Source organism: Agaricus bisporus (assembly GCF_000300575.1).
Source record: "Agaricus bisporus var. bisporus H97 unplaced genomic scaffold AGABI2scaffold_13, whole genome shotgun sequence".
NCBI classification, from domain to species: Eukaryota; Fungi; Basidiomycota; class Agaricomycetes; order Agaricales; family Agaricaceae; genus Agaricus; species Agaricus bisporus.
This window is the reverse complement of record NW_006267348.1, coordinates 721,184-745,904: the sequence shown is the minus strand read 5'-3', so window position 1 is coordinate 745,904 and position 24,721 is coordinate 721,184. Positions and strand designations below refer to the sequence as shown.

Genomic DNA, 24,721 nt, shown 5'->3' with positions numbered 1-24,721 from the left:
TGATTCTGACCAAAGGCGTATCTTGCTGTTCCTCCCATGCTGACCGTCTTTCCATTGGAATATTGGACCTATATGTGACTTCGACAACGAAGGACGGCCAAACTTTTTTTTTGCTTTTGTCCGGACGGAGCGTTGAAAGTGACGAAATGAGACCTCGCCAGGAAGCTGAGACTCCGCCAGGACACGTATATAAACCCCCCACCCCGCGCTCGTCTTCTCACATCCTTCTTGACCTCGAATCACTACCTTCTACGCTGAAAATCATCGTCGCGTTCGAGCGCTCCTCGATGCCTTACCTTTGCTCCCACTCACGACACTTTTCGTCTTTCATTGGTGTGTATTCCCTTCTATGCACTTGGGTTATCCGAGCTAACAGTCGATAAAGCAGCCTCGCGTCATTGACACAACTTATGCGCATTGTCCTTGAACGACGTTGACGATCATCGGGTGTGTCTGGGATTATTTCATCCACGTCACGCCAACAAACTCACTGATAGTCAATCCGATTTAGCTTCTCGTAACGGTTCCACGATGGGCCTTCTCCCTACATCCAAAGATCTTCGTCCACGTCTAGGTAGCTAAGCATAGGTCACCAACACCATTCACTCACGCATATATGCATACAGCTAGTCGACACTGTCAACTTTGCGATTCTTTCGCAACCGAGACGTATTCGGACCCGACGACAGCGGATAACCAGGATGCCATCATCATCCTCCACAGGTTAGTCAATTGAATCCATCGTGTTACATTGTCTGACATATTTTCAGCAAGAGCGCTACACCTCGTCGATTTTTTCGTGGCGGCGTTGCAGTCAGGCCCGCACCTGGAGCTAGGTAACTGACCACAAGCCACCAGAATCCTGTACTCACACATATATGCATACAGCTCGAGTTATCCTTGTCTGCCTATATGGAAACGCACCCGCCGCCTATGCTACTGTATATACATGGTAAGTGACCTATCGTGCCTTTACAGGCGTCTTCTCAACGGTCTACAGATCCTTTTCTCTTTCTTTTTCTTTCTCTCGTGATCATCCGTATCTTTGTTCGCTTCGGCTCCTGAAGCCGGGTTCCTCATGCTCTCGCCTGAACCACAAGACGCCTAGGTCAATTGCCCTGTGTAACGCGGGGGGGCTTTCCTAGGCGATACCCTACATGGCCACTGGATCCTCTGTGATTCACTGCGCTCTCCGGAAAGACTTCGGTCGCGGGCCATCCTGCATTGGCAGGGTGGTCCGGGGGTGTGGGATTTGCTGAACGTCTTCCCCTGACCCCGAAGGCGGGATTGAATCAAGGCTTGAGCTTTGGAGCTTGTGCTGATGGAAGTTGATTGCACTGTACTCGATGTATTTTTTTCCCATTGATGTTGAAATCCAATGCGTGATGGAATTTTTTAATGATAGGAATGGTGATTGATTAGTTGAGCCTATTTTTATCGTAGCGACGGTATGACATTTCGCGACGAAGACGTTTTCCAGAGTTCCTGGATGTGTTGATAATCAGTCCAATTCCTTTGATACTTCCGACCTTGGCGCTCAATACAATGACGCTCGGGTTCAGAGTCAAATGGTCTTATTTTTAGGTTTTTGGTATTAAAAATTAGATTAATTTTTCTCAGTGAATTTGAGGCACAACCCTTAACATTAGTATGCTATTCGTTCACACCGTCTGCTGGCGATCCTTTATGATTGCGTGTCGGTAGAGGTCGTGACAATGACGATCTGACATTGTTAACGTTTTTTACATGGATTATGGTCATTGTAGATTATGCGAAAAATTTTCATTACGTGTTGCACTTCATGTTTGCGCGTCGGTAGAAACCGTGCCAACGACGATCTAACATTGTGCACTACGTCATTAAGATTGTGATTGTCTTTTGCTTATGGTCATGCGATCATAAAAAAAACTCCATCACGCATTGGATTTCAACATCAAAGGAAAAAAAATACATCAAGTACAGTGCAATCAGCTTCCATCAGCACAAGCTCCAAAGCTCAAGCCTTCATTCAATCCCGCCTTCGGGATCAGGGGAAGACGTTCAGCGAATCCCACACCCCCGGACCACCCTGCCAACGCAGGATGGCCCGCGACCGAAGTCTTTCCGGAGAGCGCAGTGAATCACAGAGGATCCAGTGGCCATGTAGGGTATCGCCTAGGAAAGCCCCCCCGCGTTACACAGGGCAATTGACCTAGGCGTCTTGTGGTTCAGGCGAGAGCATGAGGAACCCGGCTTCAAGAGCCGAAGCGAACAAAGATACGGATGAACACGAGAAGGAGAAAAAGAAAAAGAAAAGAATCTGTAGACCGTTGAGAAGGCGTCCGTAAATGATACAACAAGTCACTTACCATGTATATACACAAGCATAGGCGGTGGGTTCGTTTCCATATAGGCAGACAAGGATATCTGAAACTGTATGCATATATGCATGAGTACAGGATTCTGGCGGCTTGTGGTCAGTTACCTAGACCCAGGCGCGGGCCTGAATGCAACGCCGCCACGAAATTGTTAATCAGGTATAGTGCTCGCTGACAAGCATGTAAGTCGGTGTAACATGAGCAATGCATTTGGCTGACCTGCACGCATATACGAAGGTGGCGGCATCCCAGTAGTCGGATACGTCTCGATAGTAGAACGGAGCACCGAAGTTGGACAGCGTCCGCTAGCTGTATGCGTGTATGCGTGAGTAAACGGCGCTGGTGACTTGCGCTTAGCTACCTAATCGTGCACGAAGGTCTGCGGATACAGGAGAAGGCCCATCGTGGCCATTACGAAAAGCTGAATCGGATCGATTATCAGTGAGTTTGTTGGCGTGACTAGAATGACAATAAATCCTAACATACCTAATGATCATAGGATAACGCATATAAGCTGCGTCAAGGATTCGAGGGCGCTGGATCAACTGTTAGCTCGCATTACCCACGTGCATAGAAGAAAACACACAAAGGAAAGACGAGAAACGTCGTGAGTAGGAGCAAAGGTAAGGCATCGAGGAGCGCTCGATAACGACTAGAGTTTTCAGTGTAGAAGGTAGTAGTTCAAGGTCAAGAGAGGTGAGAGAAGAAAAGCGCGGGGTGGGGGGTTTATATACGTTTTCCTGGTGGAGCCTCGAATTCCTGGCGAGGTCTCATTTCCAAGTCGGGTTCGCGTTCGACCGCTCCTAAAGTCCCTGGCCATAAAAGAGCAGGAGAGTCCAATGAGCTTTGTTGTTTTGTGCGAGTTCAATCCCAATAAAAGATTTGAGGAAATTCGTCGTGTTCGAGGAAGATTCGTGGTTGAAAGGTTGAACGCTCATGTATGCACTCGATGCCTATTTTTGTATCACTGAGTTGTTGTGAAGTTTCCGTATTGAATTGTTTGCCATTGGTGTATGATGTAAAAGTACAAGATACATAATGCAGTTTGCCTTTGGTAATGGTCCATAGAAGTTTGATATCATGAGGGAGCGTTCGAAGAGAGGAATTATGAACGGTTCTATGTATGATCTTATGTCCGAGTTATGTCCGAGAAACATCCCACGATCCTTGACAGCGCTTTGCCACAAACGCACACCTTGTGCACTAACTCCATACTAAAATTCATCTTCCCATGGTCTAACTCAACAAAACATGTGGTCAATATCCTCACCTTACAAAAAGAAACTCTACGGTTGGTTAAGTTATGCATTTGCTAGGCAAGTGTTCCATTTTTCGTACGTTCCACACATTGAATTAGTCTTTAGTGAAGTATTCGTTGTAGTGTCGTTAACTCTTTTTCTTCCAATATGTTTAGAACAATTCGCGAGGGATAATGGATTTGTTGCGCCTGATCGGAGTCGTCCTTGTTCAGCTCTGAAACCCATATCGTTGCCTACGAATGGTACTGTTACTGTAATGACGAGGGAGGGGGATGCAGAGAGATGTGAGGTGAAGATCCTTTGGGCTTGGATTGATACTGCCAGTTTCAGGTACTAATGCGCACACCGCCAACATCCTCGTTCTACAACTGATTACTTCACAGTCTTTATGTTTATTCAATATCCGTGTTCGTTCAAGCAATCACCGTTATTTCTATGGGCGGAATCGCCGACCACCGTACGTTTTTCTGTTTTCTCTGAATTGTTGATATATATGTGAATGATTCAATAGCACCTCATCGAAAACGATTACTCCTCTTTTTCGCTGCACTCGGATCCATCTCTGCTATGCTCTTTCTCATCTTACCCTCCACTTCTCCACTATGGCTTCTCTGTGCTTGTTTTGCATTGGTTGCGAATGTGAGTTTTGGAGCGTCTGTTGTGGCTATGAATTCGTATCTTCCTTCTCTGGCTAAAGAGGCACCTGAAGTCGAACAAAAGAAAGTTGAAGTATTGCGAGGTGAAGAAATAGAGCCAGACGATGATAATCGTCTACAGTCTGAGGACAATATTGAAGAACCGCTTATTGCCAGGCGATCGACGACGACATCTACTGGGAAAAAGGAATACGATGCGTTGTTATCGAGGGCCACGTCGAGAATTTCGTCATTGGGCATAGCCATGGGGTATGCTGCGGGTATACTTTTATTGATACTCGCACTTGTTCCTGTCTCTCAACTCGGCGGATCGACGTTTTCACTGCGACTTGCGATTGGGTTGAGTGGGATATGGTGGGGGGTGTTTACGATTCCTGCGGCGGTGTGGTTGCCTGGTGCGGGCGAAATGAAAGATAGAGAGGAGGGGTGGAGTGAAGTGGGTGAGGAAAGAGAAGATTGGAGGTTTTGGAGGGAGATTGGGAAGGCGTGGGTGAGGTTGGGGAATATGTTGAGGTGGAGGGAAATTGTAAAGCTGAGGAATACGTTCAAGTATTTGGTGGCATGGTTTTTGTTGTCTGATGGTTCGTTTTTCCTTTCCTAAATAAATATTTTGCTTATTTTTGGCAGGTTTCACGACAATTACATCTACCGCCGTGCTATTTGCAAAGACTTCACTACATATGCCTGCATCATCTTTGATCTTAATTGGAATCTTGGCACCCACATCCGGGATTTTGGGGTCGCTCATCTGGCCGAGAATTCAACGCAAATTCTCTCTGTCAAATTTATCAATCCTCATTATTCTCGTATGCCTTGCATCGTTAATCCCACTCTACGGCTGCCTCGGTTTCCTGGTCCAAAAATCGTCTTCGATCCATTTCGGAGGGCTCACAACGCCTGGAGAGATGTTCGGACTAGCCATCGTTTTCGGGTCAGTCTACGGAGCATTTCAAGGGTACGCTCGGGCGTTTTACGCCGAGTTGATACCTCAAGGGGAAGAAGCGAGGTGGTATGGGTTATTTTCGATTACGGACAAGAGCAGTTCGTTTGTGGGGCCCTTGGTGGTGGGGTTGATTGGGGATTTGACGGGGAATATTCGGTATGCGTTTTGGTTTCTGGTGGTGATGATTTGGATTGCGGTGCCGGTGCTGGTGGGTGTGGATGTGGAGAGGGGGAGGAGGGATGCGGAGGAGTATGTGTATACTAATAGAGATTAAAATGATGAGCCGGCTATGTCCGAAAGAGAAAGGCTGTTGCTGTGTGATTTCTGCGTTTTGGATGTGTCTCCGATGCCGTCTCTCTTTTCGCGCGCGCGCACCTCGTCGTCCGCGCAGCAGCCCGCCCAGCCCGACTCGCTAGACGAGTTTGGCCGCGTCCCGAGCCGGTCCGCGCCCCGCAACCTCACCTCCCCCACGCCCTCAAAAAAGGACAAGCGGCGCGCAAAGGACGCCCCGCCCCCCGACTTTGACCAGCCCCCGCCCCTCCCCGACGGCTCCTTTCTCCCCCTCAACCTCGACCCCATCGCCCGCTCCGACCCCGACCACGCGGACTACGGCTATCTCGCCTACGAACGTCATGTCGTCCTCGGCCTTCGAGCAGCTCGAGATCCTCGTCTCCGTCGTCGTCCAGGAACTCGAAAACCGCGGCGGCATCACCACCCCCTTCATCTTTTCCACCACTGCCCTCGACATCTCCGCCTCGGCCATCAAGCGATTAATCCGCTCCTTCCTTGATATGTGTGCAGCCCAGGGCACGGCCACTTTTCGGGCAGCCGATCATGCCTGGAGAGAGGAAGCCAAGTTCGCTGGGCCCCATGAGCTCGGAATGTGTCTGCGCTGGGGTCTGGCTCGAGTCGTCAGGGTGTTTGGAGGCCAAGACGTTCGCGGCCTCATTGCCTGGGACCACTATGTCACTTTTCGCGACTCTGAAGCCGGTGAGAGAGCCTTTTTGTCGTGGACCGGTGAATACGATTGACGACACCACTCTTAGCTCGTGGATATCCCCCAGCTCACTTTGAAACGATGCTGGCCGAACTCGATCCCACGCTGCAATACATCATCGTCCGCGTTCTTTCCCTTCTCACCCGTCTCACAGCCAACGGCACCTCCTCAGGCCACAGCCCTCCCACACTCTCTCCGCTCTTTGGTCCTCTTCTCTTTGGCCTCGGACCTGCCACTCTAGCTTTTCATCACACGTACGTCCATTACCTCCGATCCGCCAATGCGACGGAGCACATCTTGCTCGCTTTCATCCGCTGGCAGGACACCCCGCGCCTCGCTGCCATGTATCCTTCAGGAAGCGCCGCCTCCCTCGGAGTCCCTATCCGTCTCAGAGAATGGATCAAAGGTTATCCCGCCATGCTTACCTTTCCCAATGAACAAAAGAATGCAAAGCCACATCCCCGAAAGGGTGCTAAAACGATCGTCTTGTCGACCGTGCGTCGCAACGTTCGCTCCTATTCTCCCGATCTAGTCAAAACGGCGGCTACTTGGGCTTCTCGCGCCAAGACGCATAATGGTATCATCAACGGTCTCGCAACCTCGAAAGAGTGGGAGAGGATTGCACCTCCGACCCTCAGATTACCTCCCCGGTATTCCGAAACGTTCAAGAAAAGGATGAGCCTACCATCCAATTTCCATCCAGAGACATCTCCTGGAATGTCATACAGCAACAGCTCTACTTCTACCACCTCCGCTCAGGCGCCTTCATTAAAGTTGGGTGTGTCGCAAACCTCATCAGCGTCTGATCATCTGGGGCTGGAAAAGGGTGAGAGTGATGCCCGATTTAGAAGCCTCACGGATTTGAAGTGGGGAGAGTTTGAGACGATGGGATTCAGCGGCCTCGGAGATGAGAAGAAACTACAGTTTGACTTGACAGAAAGTGCCAGAGAGGTACGGTGCATTGTGATAATCATCCCTATGCAAATCTCTCTACTTTCCCAATCTTGAACAGGCACGAACAGCCAAGCGCCAAACAATGTCATGGAATGATTTTTCCACGGCTGGTTTTTCGCGGAATGATGCGCCTCTCAACACGACTCTGCAATTTAGTTCTCCCATCACACTGTCTCTATCGAATTGGCCCGCACGAGATGCAGAGTTGACCAAGAAGATAATCAAGAAAGAGAAACAGCTGCCACCGTTTGGTTGGGATACGGAGCCAGTGATGGGAGGTGAAGAAATCATTGAAGAAGCTTTTGTGGATGTGTTTTGTGATTTGGTGTATGGGGGTGGATGGATGGATTTGGAAAGGAGCGAAACTCTGGATAGAGATGTTAATTGGGCTTTGGTACGTCGTCTTGTATGCCCATATGCAAGGCATGTATATTGATCCCAGTACGCAGGTCGAGTTCAAGTCTCTTCCTGCGAATCGTAGCGCTGCCTCCGGTAGCTCAGATCCACGAACTGCAGCAGCCCTTATTCTCTTCGAAGAATTTGTTCCCTTTGAATATCGCCAACAACTATCCGTCAAACCCTCCACAAGACGACGTATACCCTTCTTTTCGCCTTCCAAGAAACAATGGAAGCAAGCGGCGACTCTCAACGGTCGACCTTATGTTGTTGGACATGTTCCTCGAAGTCCCTCGTATCGCGAAATGGAATTTGAAGGACTGTTACGAGGAGGGGGTGGGACAAAAGTGATTTCTCTCGGATCAAAAGCTAGCACGAGAGTGATATCGACTATCTCAAATGCTACTACGGCCGCTGATGTTCAGAGGTCGCGATCTCCAGTTCCCCCAGTTCCCCCGCTACCCAAACAGCCTTCATCCTCTCTGCAAACCCCAGGCACTACTACCGATGGTACTTTGAAAACCACATTGACTCCGCCGATAGTCACCGTCATCAAACCTTCTCAATCTTTTCCCAGAGCGCCTAAAAGTGAAGAAACCCATTCGGATTCGACGGCGTCGCCTTCGGTTAAGAAATCGACGAGTCGGTTTAGGATTACGAATGTGATTTCGAGTCCGACCAAGCGGTTGTCATCGGCGATACCCCCTGCAGAGTATTCTGCGGTGGATTTTGAAACGAGGTTGGCGTCGTATAGTGATTCTGAGGGAAGGAATTCGGGAGGGGCGGATGGGGAGGGGGATAAGAAGAAACAGAAGAGGAGGGAGTCGAAGGATGATGCGTGGGTGGATATACTTGTCAATAGTCAGCAGAGGAGGATTGTTGGGCAGGATGTTGAGCGTGGTGTGAGTTATGGGAGTAATGGACTCAAGGTGGGGGGTGGGGATCCGGATATTGCGAGTTTGGAAGTGGCGCAGGTGTTGGCGGCTGTGAGAAGGGATAGGCAGAGGTCGCCTTCGTTGGGATCGAATTCTACGGGTGGTGGTGGTGGTGGTGGTAATGAGGCTGAGGATTTTGTTCCGCATGATGCGAGTTCGTTTGGGGTGGATATGGATGCGCATGTGCAAGGGTTTGTGATTGATGAGATTCAGAGGATTCCGAGGAGGGGGAGTGGGGCGAGTACGAGTGAGGGGCATGGATTGGTTTATGAGGATGAGGAGGATGGGGATGATGAGGATGATGGGGGGGAAGAGGAGTATACTGCGGATGATGATGATGAGGAAATAGGATATTCTCAACCTCAGCTTCGTCGTCCTCAGCCACCTGTAGAGGATTCTGAATTACCAGTGACACCGGCCCGGCCTTCAGCAGCAGCATTACGTCAACAAAGGAGAATGGGGTATTTTGATTTGCATCCGGAGAGAAAGCAGTTGTATGGGTTGGGAGCAGGAGGGCATGATGGTGATGGTGGTGAAGAAGAAGAAGAGGGAAAGGCGAAGGGAAAGGCAACAAGTCATGGTCAGCAAGATCTTACTCCGTCTCCTGATGTTCCGAGTTTTGATTTGGGTCGTGAACAAAGGGCGGTTGAGATGGAACGGACGGGGCTTGTGAGAGCTGATTCGGTGACTTTGCCGTCGCTTGTGGGGGCAAAGTCGGTTAGTGGAGGAGGAGGAGGAGGAGGTGGTGGTGGTGGTGGTGGTGGTGGTTTGTCTGCTACAACAACAACTACCCCGACGAAGACATTGGGGAAGGTGAATGAGAATGGTGGTGTTACGCATCCTGTAGGACCTAGAGCTCCTGCTCCTGCTGGTGGTTTAACTGGAAGTGGGAGTGCTGGGAGTGGGACGAAGACGGCTGCGTTGATTGAGATGTATAGGGAGAGGGAAAGACAGGCTACTGCTAATGGTGGGAACAATGCACCGACGGCACCTACCAATGTTACTTCTACTATCGTTACCCCTTCGGCGACGCTTTCGCCTTCGACTTCGACTTTGGTAACTCCGGTGACGCCTCCGAGACCACCACGGTCGTCGTCACTTCCGGGTGCGACGAATTTGAATACGACGAGTGTGGCGGTGGATGTACCGACAGGAGTGGAGGATCAGGTGTTTATGGAGATGCCGAAGCCGGTAGAGACGGGGAGGGTTAGTCCGGCGAGATATGTGCATGGAGCGCCGTTGCATAATGTTTTGGAGGAACCTGAGGAGGAAGATTGAACAGTTTGGGTTTCCTTCGGAGTCATTTGTGCATGATGATCTTGGTTGTTATCTTTCCCCTTGCCCTCGATATCTTTCTGTTCTGGTCTTTTATCGTTTCTTATGATGCGCTTGTTTGCTTTTTATACCATTGCATGCTCCATACCATTTACCTTTGATGGATTATCCCGGCGACCCAACCCTTTGTCAACCTCCTCATTTGGTTTCATTGCGTCCTTCACAATCGTTTCTTATTTTTCATCCACAATTGGAGCATTTACTTCTTTTTTCCACCGTACCGTTTTACATCCGTCTCTTCTCGTCAATCTGGTTCCTGGTGAATTATCAAAGGCATATTTTTTGCTCTTCTCTCTCCACATCTTCTCGCTTTTTTTGCTATTTTAGTTTGGAAATGGCGCGTGAGCGAGCTGAGCTTCCTTCTTTGATGTCCTTTCTTTTGTAAAGAAAAAACATACGCTCATTTACACACCCCCATTTTTTTTTCTTTTTTTCTTTTTCTGTAAATGCTTACAGAATTTCGCGTACTCCATCCACTCGTTTGTTTCTCCCTCCCCTCCCTTCCTTCCGCTCTCGAAATCAAATTTGGATATATACCTCGATTTCTTTTCTTTCTTTATATATACACACACTTATTTCTTCTCTTTCTCTTCTCCTTTTTTTTTCTCTCTTTTTTTTTGTTTGTTTGTTGAAATTGCTGCAATAGATATTGCTTCTACTATGCTTTTATTGATATATACGTTATGCCTACCTTTTTTTTTCCTCTTTTTCTTCTTTCTACTTATATAACCCGTTCTTTTTTTTTTTTGGTTTTATGATGCGAGATATTATTGAGATTATTATTCGTAATTGAAGAATTTTTAATGTGTGTGCTTTGAAAGATTTTCGTAGCTGGTGAAATGGAAACAAAGTGAAGTTGGATGGGCATAGCAATGTATGCCTTTTTCCATGAGACGGATAGTCGTTAGACCACAAACCCGCCGGGTGGTAAGATTTCAAGCTGGGACGCAGTTGTTGGACCTCTTAAAAAAATTGTGTCAACTTGGACGATCTGTGTCGGCTGACTAGGCCACTAGGGTGGGCGGAAATTCAAAGGTTAGAAATGCAGCGGTGCGCGATTGCGTAGGACCCGCACCGATAGCCGGAATAGTGGCTCAAAAAGAAATCATCCGTAGCGCGTTGTTCATTTCATCAGACTTCATTCGGGAAAATTTAGACCGGACGAGAAGTTTTAAATGAACACTCCGGGTGGTAATATGAAATTGTATGGGCATAGTACGCCTTCTCCAGTTATTAATATCTCTCTTCGTATCTATCGTCGGCGGTGCACTTACGATAACCAAGCACTAGTTGCGCGAAATGATGTATCAAGGGTGAGAATATCATATAGCGAGACAAAAGTGACCCTCGCCATCATGGAAGATATTGAATTCCTGAAACGTTCAAGGGTTTGTCGTATCAGCACTGATACTAGTTCTTATTGATGCTCATAAACAGCCCAAGCCATGAGTTCTTCGAAGGACCTCTCCCTTCCTGTCAAATCGCAGCAGATCGTCATGAATAATTACCCGCCATCAGACTCTGACCCGCTCACTCTGGCACTTTCTCCTCCCGCAGATGAAACAGGCGGGGAGCGTCGAGTACGAGAAGAAGCTGATAAAGGATAAGCAATGGGATCGACGAGCGTATTGATAATTGTGTGTATCGCTATCTCTGAGCCAAGTGCGCCGTGCCAAGGCTTGAAGATGCATATGGCAGCGAATACAAATGGCGTTGAACCGGAGCAATGCTGCTCTGACTTGAGAGGAAGACTTTCACGGGAGCTATTGCATTCAGATACTGGCCTGCCACATTTTCGATGGAGAATCGCCTGGAAAACGCTTAGATATGATAGCTCTTGGTACGTAGCGAAACTCTGGTCGCATCCGATACATGAAGGATGTTTCATTTTGTTCGAAACAAGGTTGTGTTGATAACACACCTTCATTCAGTCGATTCAAGCCTGATCGGAGCCTCTTTTGCGATTGGCTTTACTGCTGATGGTAGTGTAGAAGCACATTGTACATAGTTGCATGCCTACTTGTCACCTATCTCCCTCTCGACCGCGTGGAGATTGAATATTGATGGGCTCTCGGGTCAGACCGCGATCTCGGGCGGAACCCCATTACCCCCTTTTCGAAGTGCACGGATCAAGTGAAGAGTATCCGAGCACTTCCCAGCGTGTTGGTCGTGCGACCGGTTTTCCATGCGCTTAGCTGCCCAGCGGCGATACCGTAAAGGTTTAAAAAGATGTTCGGCTGACAACCTATGAGCTACTCAAGCCTTCCCCCCCTCGTCCTTCGAAATTTCGCTCAATGCTCACAGACGTCTGCGTTTCTTCCACACTTCTTCCATATGATTTGGAGCGTAGCATCATCGAATTTGCAGCGGAATTGGACCAGTCCATGGCAGCGAAACTCTCCCTCATTTCCCGCGAGGCCAAGCGATGGTAATGTTTGCTTGACTAGTGCGAGATGAAATACGACTTACCCCATCCCTTGTAGGGTTGAACCGATATTATATAGAAACCTCACGTTACATAGTTCCTCGCAAGCCGACGTCTTTATTCGCACCCTTAACGAAAGGGAGTCAAAACCTTCTGCTTCGATTGCCAGCACCGTAAAGTCGGTGTCTTTCACATATGGTGTCACCCTTCACCAGGCTGTGAAAATCCTTTCCACCTGTACCAACATCACGAGGCTAGCTTCTCGGATACAGTTCTCTCAAATCTGTCTTGACATGAGTCTGGATGATATCTTCGATTTTGGACGCTTCCTCACTACTCCGTTACCTACACTCCGGCGGCTCTCGGTCACTCTACAGCCCCCTTATTTTTATCCCGAGCCCAGTTTCCATTTCCCTCTATTTCAAAATCTTACCCATCTCAGTATATTTGGCGCCACAGACCATTGTCATAAATGGTCCTGGAAAACTCTTGATTCCCTCCTACACCTAACTCATTTTGCAATCGAACTCGATACCTCAAAGAATCTACAAACTATTTATAATCTATTGCCGCGTTTCCCCGAATCACTTCGTGCGTGTCTGGTGGTTATTACTACGGGGGATGGCAAGCCAGATCTGGGAAAATATATAAATGACAATCACGAAGTTCAGCAAATGATCATGGGAAACACAGATCGGCGAATAGTGGTGGGAATGACAGAGCAGCTCGAGTGCGCGTTGCGTTGGAGTCACCTATTAGTTGTCGTTCAAATGTGGGGCGCTGCCTATGAAGACGAAGATGCGTGGACCAGAGTAGAGAATATCATAAATACTCGAAAGCAATGTGGAGGCGGTATGTATCGAAACGATTTTCCTTATGTTTTTCTGCATCTGCTGACCACAATCAACGACAGGTACCCGCAAAATAAGCGGCGCAGACTGTCATGTTCATATTGATACCAAGGCACATCACTAGTGATATCATAGGATATCAGTCAAGTAAGCTTTACTCCGAGTCTTATCTGTGCCCAGCTCCCAGGTCGGCAAACTCGGTTATGTCTTTCATTATAATTTTCCGCATCAACAATTACATGTTAAACATTCAATGGGAAAAACACATTTCTATCCCGACCCCTCAGATTAATTTAGTGTAAGATGCACCGCCTCAACAACTACACTGGCCGCACAACCAAATCTCTTAGTGATTGTCGCCACAATTCCCTATCCTCTAACCCTAAATAGAGTCGTGTTGAGTTAACGACGAAGTTTCTTTGCGATATCCTTCCAAGTCCTTTGTGGGCAGACGGGACTAGGAGGCACGATAACGATATTTATGTCCTCCTCCTCGTTTTCGTCTGCTAGGAATTCAGTGTCGAGAGAAGCAGTGTGGAGATCTGTGGCGTCAACCAAAGGCGGGGTGCCCGAGCCAGACGTGCTAGGCGACGACAAGGGGTAGTCTCTATTGGACTTCGTAGAGTGGGTGATGTCGGAAGTCGATCGGGGCATTTCTGGATTCTAACTTTCTTTCGCAAATAGAGAAGAGGGAGTTCTGAGGTTAATGGATGTCAGAGTAGGGATGGGGGTCTTCCCTCGGGAGCTTGCTTTTATGTGCAGTCGACATAATATAAGCGAGACACGGACCCAACGCTTTCCCATGTGGGTCAACACCAAGAATATCCACTTGCCTAGCCACAAGACGTGTCGGATCATCAAATGTAATTGACACAACAAGAAAAGTAAAAAGGCGGGTGTTTCTTCGCTGTCACGAGTGGTGTTCAAATACTGCAAGTGGGTCATAGCATGGCAGGCTCACTTCATAGAATGAAATTCGACTGAAATTTGGATTTATCGTATTTCACAGATTCTACTTTTCTTGGTTTCATGAACCTATATGTGGTTTGGGATTTCATAAATCCAGTGTAAACGTTTAGAAAAAGGACATACCAGTGTATCACGGAGCACTGGTTCTAACTTCTCACCAGGAACCCTACCCTTCAACGTGCTTCTGCTTACCTCCATTGTATCGAGCACTCTATTCTTCAGCGGTCGAGAATTGATTACAAGACGAATTGTGGAATAGGCGAACGGGATTCAATTGTTCAATAAACGTCGACTCCGCTGAACTTGACCGCAAGGTTGCTTGATGTCACGTGCATGTCACTGAACGTCAAGTCCTTAGTCCAACACACACAGTCATGCCTTTTAACCTCAGCCATAATTCGACTCCTCGAAATTTATTGTAGGATCTACTGCTTTTCCATGTGGATCATCAGCCGCTCTCACACCAAGAAGCGACCGGAAACAGGGAATAAGACGTTGGTATATCCGGACGGTAGCTGCAGATGATGCCTTAAACCGTTGTTGCGAGGGCACGTCCACGACCAAAAATGATCTTGCTTGACCACAATAACGGTTGTTTTTTTACATTCATCAGGTAAACTTATTACTTCAAAATAATAAAAAAGGACACAAATGCTGTTGATCACCAAGACCGATGATCATAAAAACAACCACTACGTAGACTATTTCCGTTTTAATTTTTGAGCTACTTCCTTCAATGATTCGTCTAAACAACCTGATCTTTCCTGCCAGTCGATTTCTTTGGTTGACCCTTCCTCACCAAAAAACCCATAATTGCCAGCACTCCACACGTCAAACACACTTTCTCCTTCCGGAACTAGCCTGTGTTCAACAGAAGTGGCGTGCACACTATTGTATGCTGTAACCTCCACCTATCCTTTGAGAAGAATATGACGAATACGTTGCTGTTGTCCCTCGAGATAAGGACAAAGCCTCCATTCGTGAACCCAAATCATCGTTCACCGTAATCGCGTCAAGGCTGGGACTAGGAGGCACGATATTCAGCTCCAAAACCTCGTCTCCAGATTCGTCGGTCACGGATATAGTGAATGTCAATGTGGCGCTAGGAGAAGAATTGCGACGATTGAATTCGCAAGCGAAAGGAGGGTGGTCCCGTGCCACTGACATGTTGGATGTGGTCGAGAATGACGACAACGAGAGATCGAGACGGCCTGGTGAGCAGTTCGTCGTCGAAAAAGTATTGGAATTGACATGATGGGCGGAAGACATTGATGGAGTCTTTTACTTGACGTAGCCCACAATTTTTGAGAACGAACAAACAAGGAGGGGCGGTCACAGTGGTTGCTAGTTGAAACTCCACTTTGGCCATTATATACAAGATAAACACGTCAATTCATAGCATGACATACGTAACACAGCCGACAATCCAGGGGCATTTCAGGTGACGATACATGACGGTCAGTATATCAGGGTCCGGGTAGTGCTTTTGGACCGTTCGTTATACTAGTAACTACATGCATGCTTTGTTACTTAGCACCTACGTGATGTCGTTTGTAGTCTGTTCAAGCTGCCTTACTGGCACAATACGCGATTCGGAAGCTGGTAATGGAATCAATAGTTCAGCTATTTTCAATTGGCGTAGTACAAGCCATTGTGGCGTGACAATAGCATCTATATAGGGGTGCGTCGCAGTGCTGTGCGAGGATATATTCCTCCTGAGCATAAGCCTTGTGCACGACCTTTTCAGTTTGATTCCCCGATCGGAAATCATATGATGACTTTAGCTGTTGAAAATACTTTTGGACTCTTAGGATGGGAACAGAGAAGACTAAGTAGAGGAAAGCAGTACCCCTTAAAACGCTTTGACCTCCATAATATCATATCTTGTGTTTCTGTGGGCTGCGATGGAAATAAAAGGCAGAAAAAGGGAAGCCACTAGGGGCGACGCCGATGATGTCTACAGGGTCGAACTCGAGTTTATTGTATTTGTACATCACTTTCAATGGAGAACCACGCAACTAATAGAGCTCAAAATCGTCAAAGTACGGATGCTTCAATGCATACTTGGCTGAGAATGTACGCTTCAGTCTGAGTAGAGGGGGTGTTGATGGGCGGTGACGCACCGGAGATACGTTTTGCACTGTCATATGTCAACATTTGTTTCAACAAATCTAAACCACACGGGTCCAGCTGCGGCACTGCTTCTCCCACATCTTTTCTCGACCACTGCGGGAACGTAGGTTTGTAATTTGGGAGCGAAGCGACACCCGGCCACACCGCCTCAGTGGGTGTTCCAAGCAACCTGTCAAATCCTTAAACTTCGAATCAGCGTATACAGCTGTAAGAGACAAACCTAAAGATTTTGAAAATCTGGTCAATTTCGGAATCTCCCGGAAATAAGGGTTGACCCTGCATCGCCATTTCCGCGAAGATACACCCGACGGACCACATATCGAGCGCTGTAGAATACTGAGGGGAGCCAAGGAGGACTTCCGGTGCTCTGTACCATAATGTCACGACCTGTGGACATATCACAAATTCAACCGATGTGAACTTAGGTTCTTATAGTTGACCCAAACGACGCGAAATAGGAGGTTGTGGACTGTGTTGGGACCTGGCAATTGGAAAATTATGACCACGACTCACCTCATGGGTATAAGCTCTCAACGGTACGCCAAATGCTCTCGATAACCCAAAGTCTGCCAACTTTAGGTTATCGTCTTTGCCAATCAACAAATTCTGAGGTTTCAAGTCTCGGTGCAGGACTCGGTGAGAATGACAATACAGCAACCCTTTGTTCAGTTGATAGCAAAGTTTCTGGCCGTGCACACGGTTAAAAGCACAGTTAGACGGAGAAAATTGAAGAGACAAAAATAGAAAAGAAGAAAGAAAATTATTGGTCAGCCCGTGTGCTAAATCAGCACTCATTTATCAAATGATGGGTGACACATGGATTAGATAGAAACGTAAATTGTGATGCAATATGAAAACGTTTAACAACTTGACCGAGACATTGAGCATGAGCAAAACAGTAAGCAGAACAAGTGCGTCTCGAGCGTTCTTGGTTACGCGTCCGATAGGCAGGGAATTCCAATAATATAATTGGCACCATTGAATCGCAATGGAAGAGGTGCCAAGTGACGATGGAGAATGGAGAAAAGGAAGACATATAGCAAGGAACAAAGAAAACCGCAGGAGGGATTTTAAGCATACCTTGACTGTGTTTACCTTGAGAGGCCGGCTTGTTTCGATATATCTTTTCAGGTCGACATCTAGGAACTCGAACACCAGGTACAATTTCCGTTCGACATGCACGATGTTAAGAAGCCTGGAAAAATAATCCATAATTAGAACGAGCGGCTGGAGACGGCTGGAACTTAGGCGAAGACAGCTGATATGGCTGGAGTGATGGGCGCCCAGATAAAGGGATCAGAAAAGCCAACAACCTCCAAAAAAAGGGCTGGGAGTAAAATGTGCACATGTGCAGTAAGGTTCAAGGGGAGAAAAACTGGGGTCGGATAAAGGGAATAGCGGAAGCAGCGGTCACGAGCCCTCCTGTGAGTGAGCAACGACATACTTGACGACATTGTCATTGTTGAGCTCTTTGAGCAGACTAATTTCACGGATGGCAGTACTGGGCACCCCCTCATCTTCAGCTTCTAGTCTGACTTTCTTCAATGCTACAATTTGATCGGTTGTGATGTCGCGGGCCTTATATACGACACCATACGTTCCTGTAGCATTGACGGTGAGCGGTTGCAATTGTCCCAACGCAGTGTCTTGAAACTTGCCTTCGCCTAGATCACCATATCGCCAAAGCGTCCCGCACAGCGATAAACAAGCGCATATCATAGGACAGTACCACACGCACCAACTTTCTCGAGCTTTGCATAACTAGAGAATAGAAGAGTCTTAGTGTTAGAGTAACACATCCTTCTAAAAACTGCGCACCGTTCCATTGTTGTGCGAGGGTAAAGTTTAAAGAGCGAAAGGGTTGTTATTTGGAAGAGGAAGAAAGAACAGAGCAAGAGAATCTGGAATAAGAAAAAGGGAGGCCAGGACAATCAGGAGCGGCAAGACAAAAACCCGAGACGGAGGAAGGAAAACAAAGATCACATAATACGTGATCGCTATATAATGTATCCTGCCGTCCTTCAAAAATTCTATACTTCAGTGTTGTCATAGAAATACATCTGCTCTAAATCACTACCATCTAAACCCCACTCAATTCAAACTTCTTTAAGCTGGCCGCGGCCATCTGATATTTTCATCCTCGTGTCTTCGCGCCCGTGTTACATCAATGTATTCACCTGGATATGGTTCTTCACCTTGCCCTGATGTTTAGCATCGCCACAATTCACTCCTGGTAGCAACCACTTACTTCTATCGATAATATTAATCTCAGTGTCATCATCTTCCTCTTCCAATTCAGGGTCCCACTGTTCGCTCAAAAGTCCCTGAGGATTCTTGGCACGATCAATGGTGAGATCATTGAGTAGCCTATTCATAGAATCGTCTTTGGCTTCCTTCAAAGTCTTCTCTCTGTGTTTCCTCGCCTTTTCAAGCTCGGGAAGGTATTCTCTGGCCGGGCATGAAACGCTGCTTGGGTTGCTATCTTGTTCGAAAAAATTACGCACCGCTCATATTCTTCCCTTGATGCATCAACCGCTTCAAAGAATTCTTTCACACCATCGCCGGTGACGCTTGAAACACCGACAGCCTAGGAAGAGGAAACAAATAGGAACCTTCTATCAGCGCGGCACTGTCAATGTAGCCATGGCAAGCGCCCCACCTTTAAGTTCTTGTAGAACTCATCGAGCACCAAACACATACTATTCATCAAGCTATTCATGTACGTTGGCTCGCCTTCAGAATCCCGTGTGCCTTCATGCGATGCGAGCGCGCTCTGGAACTCCTCAAAATCCGCCATCCAATCTAACGCAAATTGATGTGACTGAACATCAGTCTTGTTGAATACTAAGATAAAAGGCAATTTCGTTTTGTATAAGATGCTAAACAAAGTTTAGCATATGTTGAGTACATAGATAGAGATCAACAATACTCTAATCTCACCTACACGCATACAGCATGTTTGACATGAATGTGGCAGGGGCAGTCGTGCGAGGCGTATCAATGATATATGCCACCACTGTCGGTAATGAGGAGGCCACCGCATCAGTAATGATAGCACCAGACGCCGACCAAGTGAATATTTCGATCTGCCCCGGTGTATCGAGTATCACATAACTACATATAAAGCACATGTGAGCTTGAGGTGAATGAAAAAAATGTGATAACAACGTACTCCACGTCCTCTGCTCGTTTCTCGACCAATTCTAGCACCTGATCAAACTTGGTAGTGAACAAGTTCAACGCGGTTAGGATCCCCCCATTTGGACCTAAATTGTATCTGTCAAACACCACAAACAAACGCCGGGTAAGCCTGGTCAGCTGTGTCCATTGACGGTAGATCAACGATTCGACAGGGAAATGGCAGACGCCATTCTCAACGAGTCCCGGCAGACAGGAAATGAGCCGAGAAAACCGACTCACTGTTTCATGACCTCCGGATAGTTTACTGTATCCCGAATGTCAATGTTGGCTTCGTACGGCACAAATGCAACGGCGGGATCGAGATTCAAGATATATGGCGGTTTATTGGGATCAGAAGAGTGTAGATATGAGTTGATTCTTTGTACGAAAGTTGATTTGCCTGCACCAGCCATGCCGATTGTAATGATACACACTGGTTTTTTCTTGTCAACTGTTGACGTCGAGGGTGGCGGATCGACAACCATGTGTGGCGAGGACATGTTTAGTATGACCGAGCCGTTGCTCCTGATAGATGTAGGGGAAAATGATAAAAGAGACGTCGATAAAATAGACGAGTAGGTAAGTTCATCGTGGGAAATAGTTTCCTCTTCTTCAAGCATCAATGCATCAAGCGTTACAGTCACCGTCACGTAGAGAACATGATAATCATGATCATCGTAAGGCTATCGCAGAAAAGCTTTCACTGCATTGAAGCTTTGCTTCAAAACTACAATCTACTCTAATATTTGATTCGCGTCACCAATCTCGCCATGAAATGGCGCTGATAGTCTTTCGGGAGGATAATTTATTTCAAGGTAAGACTAAGATGTTAACATTCATGAAGTGAGTCAGGAATAAACAACGGCGATGGATGAAAGGAAAGTTAATCAAGGAGATACACATATTACATGCAGTTCATACGTACTATTGTCTGAGGTAGTGATACATCGTTGTCATGTTTTCGTCATGTTTAACATTACTGTAACCACGATCTCTGACAGACATTTTGTGTTACGAGTCCGGCTTGCTCGAAATCGGGAAGTGATGGTCACTCCATAGTACACCGATTCGACAATCCTAACCGGCGTTTGGTAACCGATTCTTTACGCACACTCAATATCAGTCGCGATACTGTCGCAGCACTGGTTGCACACCCGAAACTAAGAAGCCACGTCCGTGAGATAGTCGAGATACTGTAGAGGAGACCGATCACATACCATAAACCGGTGAAAATCAATCGTGACTGTGTGGAAGAGGTGTCATAACTCACACGATATGGAGTGGGGAAAGAGATAGGAACACGAACCGGTGCAGAAGCGGTGACCAGCATATTTGCTACTCGTAAAACTAAAAATAGTCAATCTTCGAGGTAACCTATGTCGCGGGGGACCTACCAAACAGGAGCTGAGTAGAAACAAATTGTTGTTACTCAATATCCGGGATCAAAGAATCATAGGGAAACGTACCATGATGTAGATAAACCCATCGTTCATGAGGTGACGCATAACATTTTTATTCTCCATGGTTCTCGATTGAACGTATGCGCCCCACAAAATCATCACAATCATCACAATCTCAAAAACAACCTTTGAGGATCTGTTAGTCAGAAATCGTATTATGCCGGAAACAAGGCGCACCGGGGCGGCATATAGGGCAGGAAGAATACTACGACTTTGAGTCGAGCAGAGCACAGTATGAAACTTCCGGCTCCCAGAAAAATGCATTGATTCTGGAAGATGTATGCTCGCCATTCAGACGCCAAACAACAAGAGGAAACATTGTGCACCTGCCGCCTTGACCATTATCGCAATTGTCCAGCCTATCGTCATCGCTTGCATAGTTAGGTAGAATAATGATGTCCATTTCATGATGGTGCGTTTGCGCTCGTTGAGTGCCCAAACTCGAAGTAAAATCAAAACTGAATGTCATATATGTGAGGCAATATATCTTCTTTGTCCAATCCGTACGAACAATTTTCTGCTCCGACGACAATAATGAAAGATACAGCCTGGCGAGTTAAGGATAGTCAGCGCAGTGTTTCGCGAAAGAATTTCGTTTCTTACTGTTACATGAAGCCAGACCCGACAGCTGTTGATTATAAGACGAAATTGAAGGGGAGTAATTGTAGAGTACACACAGCTGTAAATAAAATGTCAAAAATGAAGCAGATAGTTGCTTGAAAATTTGCCTACCGTATCTGGGAGGGAAATATTATCGTAACTTTGCTCTGACCGTTTCAAATCAATTTGTTTAGGTGCCCCTCTACTTATTGGAAACAGTACATACGGTAGATGTTGACGAAAAGCGCAACCGGCACGAGATAGCGGACCAAGAGAAATGAAACTTTGGGTACAGATATCCGCGCTTTCCAGACGTACTCCACCTCGTCGTCCAATGACAGTAAATGATCGTAGAGCAGAATCTACGTTGATGTGTGAACAGTGAGGTGAAGAAGCCTGTGAAATTAAACCAAAACACTCACTGAGATGCCAATGGCTGTACCACGTCGCAGTAGAGTGCGTTTATGAGCGGCGCTGGAGAAGATACTGCCAGGAACATACCGTTAAAACACCTCGATACCATTACCTGTGTTCGCGTAGTAACATCCTCCATGATCGACGTCGTGGAAGGGACGATGCCTGCCGTAGTCAGTCCAATTTAAAGGCTACAAACAGAAACCTGGAAGGAGTCTCTGGTATTTGGTAACCGAGGGAATTCACCAAAGAACCATCTGTAGATGGCAGGATATAAGTGGTATGGTTGAATGTCAAACCTGAAACACTTTGAAGTTGATACAGTGACTAAGATAATCAGTCGCCTGAGCTTCCTTGTTCCCACCCATATATTTAGTATACGTAGATTGTGGTGGCCTCAAGCCCAATCGGCATGACGAGAATAGAACTAGTCGAAGTAGGCAGACTCGGTTGGGAGACATTGGTTTGACAGAGAAGCTCGTGATGGTTTTGCACCACTCCTGTGTCGCCTATAATTGTGAAAATAGGGTCTTGACTTGTTCTGCATGGAATAATTCTAAAATGTGGCGTTGACGTTCATTTGGTGAAACGAGCGTCATTGAATCCGGATTTCAAAGACGGCGAAGCTCGCAAGATGAACTTTACAATTGCGGACCGGAGTGATGATCGATGTCGATGATCTGTATTGGTGACACGATCAGCGTGTGAGTATCCCCAGCTTAAGCACCCATGGCATGCATGGCTTACACGTTCATCAACCTTGTTGGTTGATGATCAAGATGCTCGGAAAACAGATTTTCTGTAGTGAGAGCGGACCACAGTCGCAGAATGTATGTCGATGATTCACGAAGCCACGACGGCTCGCTAACAGCAGCTGCTCCGGGCTATTGACAGGATTGACATCATCTGAAGCACTAGACTGGAGTATTTATTTATACATGATTGTCAATGACAATAAACCAAGATGACTAATTACTCATGTTCACTACTAACTGACTCACTCAATACTCACTCGAAACTCACTCATTAACCATCATCACTAACCAAGCCAGTTTAATCGCCATAGTCACGCCCGCCACATCATCGCCGTATCATCCCCTCGAATACACACCGGCATTTTCAGAGAATGAGTTCGGGACCAGGGCAAAGGTTTTCACTCATCCGTAGGGAGATAAAGGCATCCAGAGGTGGCAGCGACGCCACGAGACGGTCTGAAAGCGCAGCCACTCGTCAAGGGTTCTTGACTATAGGGCCAAAAAAGCGCCCCACCCGAGAGGGATACTATGGACCTCCAAAGTGCCCAGTTGGGACCATGTTTGCTTCAAGGTTTGCTGAGAGGCTAGCCTGAATGTAATTAAGCTTATAGTAGACTAGAAAAGAGTGCTCGGAGGCGGGAGTCCACTTCCCATTGGTAGCCGGAATATCTGGTTCAACAAGTTCTACGAGGCGGGACGCTAACCCGGGAGCCTTCTCCATTGTTCTCAATGGTGGTTATGAAGATGACGTTGATGATGGAAATACCATGTGAGTTTGCTTTTATAAACTTGAATGCCAACTGAGTTGAACTGACAATGATGGACATGACAGTCTTTACACTGGAGCCGGTATGTATTTAGCTGATGAGCCTGATCCAAGTTCATATCTACATACTGCATACAGGGGGCCAAACAAATACTTTTAGCAAGGTGTGGGTTCAAACGATGCTGAATCTCAGTATTTCTGACTAGTCAAAGACAAATTCACAAGTTGAAAACCAGGACATCAAGCATCACTTCAATCATGCTCTTCGTGTATGATACAGTTTCTTCTTTGTCTCAGCCCTCTCACATGGTCCGATAGTTGAATCTATATTCGGGCAATCCAGTCCGAGTTGTGCGAGGTTTCAAGAGTGAGTCCAGGTGGGCACCTAGTGAAGGGTAAGTTAGAATGCTCATCCTCATGCAGAAACTGATTTACTCCACTAGCTACCGTTACGACGGCCTTTATAAAGTTGCCGGGGTACGTACCGTCCTGTCTGTGTTTCTTGAAAATGGACTTAATGATTGGGATCAGGCCAAGATAAAATTGGGAAAGAGTGGGCATCAAGTCTGCCTATTTCGGCTGGAGGTTCGTGCTCTCTATTGTCAAAACCTGGGTGCTTGCTAACCCCGGTGATAGCGTCTTCCCGACCAACAGCCCCTAGAAGAGTTGCAGAGCCATCTGCCGTAATTTTTTTTGAATCCATGATTCCGTGTTCCGAAGCGACTACGTACCCTGCCACTTTCAACGTCCTAGCTCGTCACATATTGGTTATCAGTATCGAGGACTCTGATTTGTATTTTTTTCCATGGGTTTTATTCCCGAGCCGCATTATCAATGTTAATTCACATGCCCATGGTTTACATCTGATCTGATTCCGATGTAGAGAGTTCACGTTTTTCGAAGACAGCGGTCTGTAATAGCAGCATCTAATTGTAACTCCGCGATCGTATATACAATCAGACCAAACTTATAGTACAGGACACATTTAGGGAGTTGTTCTCACTGTTCTCAGAAGGTACAAACCGATCAAGTTCGATGTATTTTACGGCGACGAGAATACCCTACTGATAAATCAAAGAACACATATATTCATTAATAGCCTGCACGTAGATGTGTTGAAATCAACGACAATTGCGGAAGATATATAATTTGACAACAAAAAGACTATGTTACTGAATTAGAATTCTCGTCAAGTAGGTAGAGCCGGTGGCTCATTCCGATAGACAAGATACCAACTGAGAAGTCCACAGTAGGCCGAGGATATGAGCTAACAAGAATCCCTCGCTGCTTATGATCGATGTGAACGCCGCGAGGAATTGCCTCCCTGTCGTTCGAG

The 24,721-nt window shown here is 46.8% G+C and overlaps 7 protein-coding genes across 7 annotated transcripts; 4 read left to right on the top strand and 3 right to left on the bottom strand.

Annotated features, from left to right (window-relative positions):
- Positions 1–3,541: 3,541 nt before the first annotated feature.
- AGABI2DRAFT_228598 (hypothetical protein) lies at positions 3,542–5,510 on the top strand. The gene is made up of 5 exons (XM_006456501.1): positions 3,542–3,673; positions 3,722–3,946; positions 4,000–4,073; positions 4,128–4,853; positions 4,900–5,510. The coding sequence occupies exons 1-5, from the start codon at positions 3,609–3,611 to the stop codon at positions 5,487–5,489; spliced, it is 1,680 nt and encodes a 559-aa protein (XP_006456564.1). The 5' UTR covers positions 3,542–3,608; the 3' UTR covers positions 5,490–5,510.
- A 51-nt stretch (positions 5,511–5,561) lies between these two features.
- AGABI2DRAFT_154120 (hypothetical protein) lies at positions 5,562–9,775 on the top strand (the record flags this gene model as incomplete). Its single annotated transcript, XM_006456500.1, has 5 exons — positions 5,562–5,849; positions 5,872–6,205; positions 6,262–7,163; positions 7,225–7,560; positions 7,616–9,775. The coding sequence occupies 5 exons, from the start codon at positions 5,562–5,564 to the stop codon at positions 9,773–9,775; spliced, it is 4,020 nt and encodes a 1,339-aa protein (XP_006456563.1).
- Positions 9,776–12,020: 2,245 nt separating this feature from the next.
- On the top strand, positions 12,021–13,902 carry AGABI2DRAFT_195633 (hypothetical protein). The gene is made up of 4 exons (XM_006456499.1): positions 12,021–12,260; positions 12,316–13,109; positions 13,171–13,732; positions 13,793–13,902. Exons 1-3 carry the CDS (start codon positions 12,127–12,129, stop codon positions 13,230–13,232), a joined length of 990 nt encoding a protein of 329 aa, XP_006456562.1. The 5' UTR covers positions 12,021–12,126; the 3' UTR covers positions 13,233–13,732; positions 13,793–13,902.
- A 1,219-nt stretch (positions 13,903–15,121) lies between these two features.
- Positions 15,122–15,603, bottom strand: AGABI2DRAFT_139268 (hypothetical protein). Its single transcript, XM_006456498.1, has 2 exons — positions 15,343–15,603; positions 15,122–15,291 (listed from the first exon to the last, which is right to left on the bottom strand). Exons 1-2 carry the CDS (start codon positions 15,444–15,446, stop codon positions 15,180–15,182), a joined length of 216 nt encoding a protein of 71 aa, XP_006456561.1. The 5' UTR covers positions 15,447–15,603; the 3' UTR covers positions 15,122–15,179.
- Positions 15,604–16,045: 442 nt separating this feature from the next.
- On the bottom strand, positions 16,046–18,049 carry AGABI2DRAFT_228596 (hypothetical protein). The gene is made up of 8 exons (XM_006456497.1): positions 18,029–18,049; positions 17,945–17,971; positions 17,655–17,813; positions 17,291–17,405; positions 16,724–16,894; positions 16,431–16,597; positions 16,201–16,379; positions 16,046–16,145 (listed from the first exon to the last, which is right to left on the bottom strand). Exons 1-8 carry the CDS (start codon positions 18,034–18,036, stop codon positions 16,096–16,098), a joined length of 876 nt encoding a protein of 291 aa, XP_006456560.1. The 5' UTR covers positions 18,037–18,049; the 3' UTR covers positions 16,046–16,095.
- A 265-nt stretch (positions 18,050–18,314) lies between these two features.
- AGABI2DRAFT_211590 (hypothetical protein) lies at positions 18,315–19,953 on the bottom strand. Its single transcript, XM_006456496.1, has 7 exons — positions 19,631–19,953; positions 19,383–19,487; positions 19,151–19,324; positions 18,870–19,089; positions 18,715–18,797; positions 18,459–18,658; positions 18,315–18,405 (listed from the first exon to the last, which is right to left on the bottom strand). Exons 1-7 carry the CDS (start codon positions 19,888–19,890, stop codon positions 18,317–18,319), a joined length of 1,131 nt encoding a protein of 376 aa, XP_006456559.1. The 5' UTR covers positions 19,891–19,953; the 3' UTR covers positions 18,315–18,316.
- A 3,037-nt stretch (positions 19,954–22,990) lies between these two features.
- AGABI2DRAFT_122453 (hypothetical protein) lies at positions 22,991–24,072 on the top strand (the record flags this gene model as incomplete). The annotated part of the gene is made up of 9 exons (XM_006456495.1): positions 22,991–23,190; positions 23,239–23,388; positions 23,452–23,468; positions 23,524–23,549; positions 23,598–23,654; positions 23,704–23,780; positions 23,829–23,862; positions 23,917–23,970; positions 24,022–24,072. 9 exons carry the CDS (start codon positions 22,991–22,993, stop codon positions 24,070–24,072), a joined length of 666 nt encoding a protein of 221 aa, XP_006456558.1.
- Between the last annotated feature and the right edge of the window lie 649 nt (positions 24,073–24,721).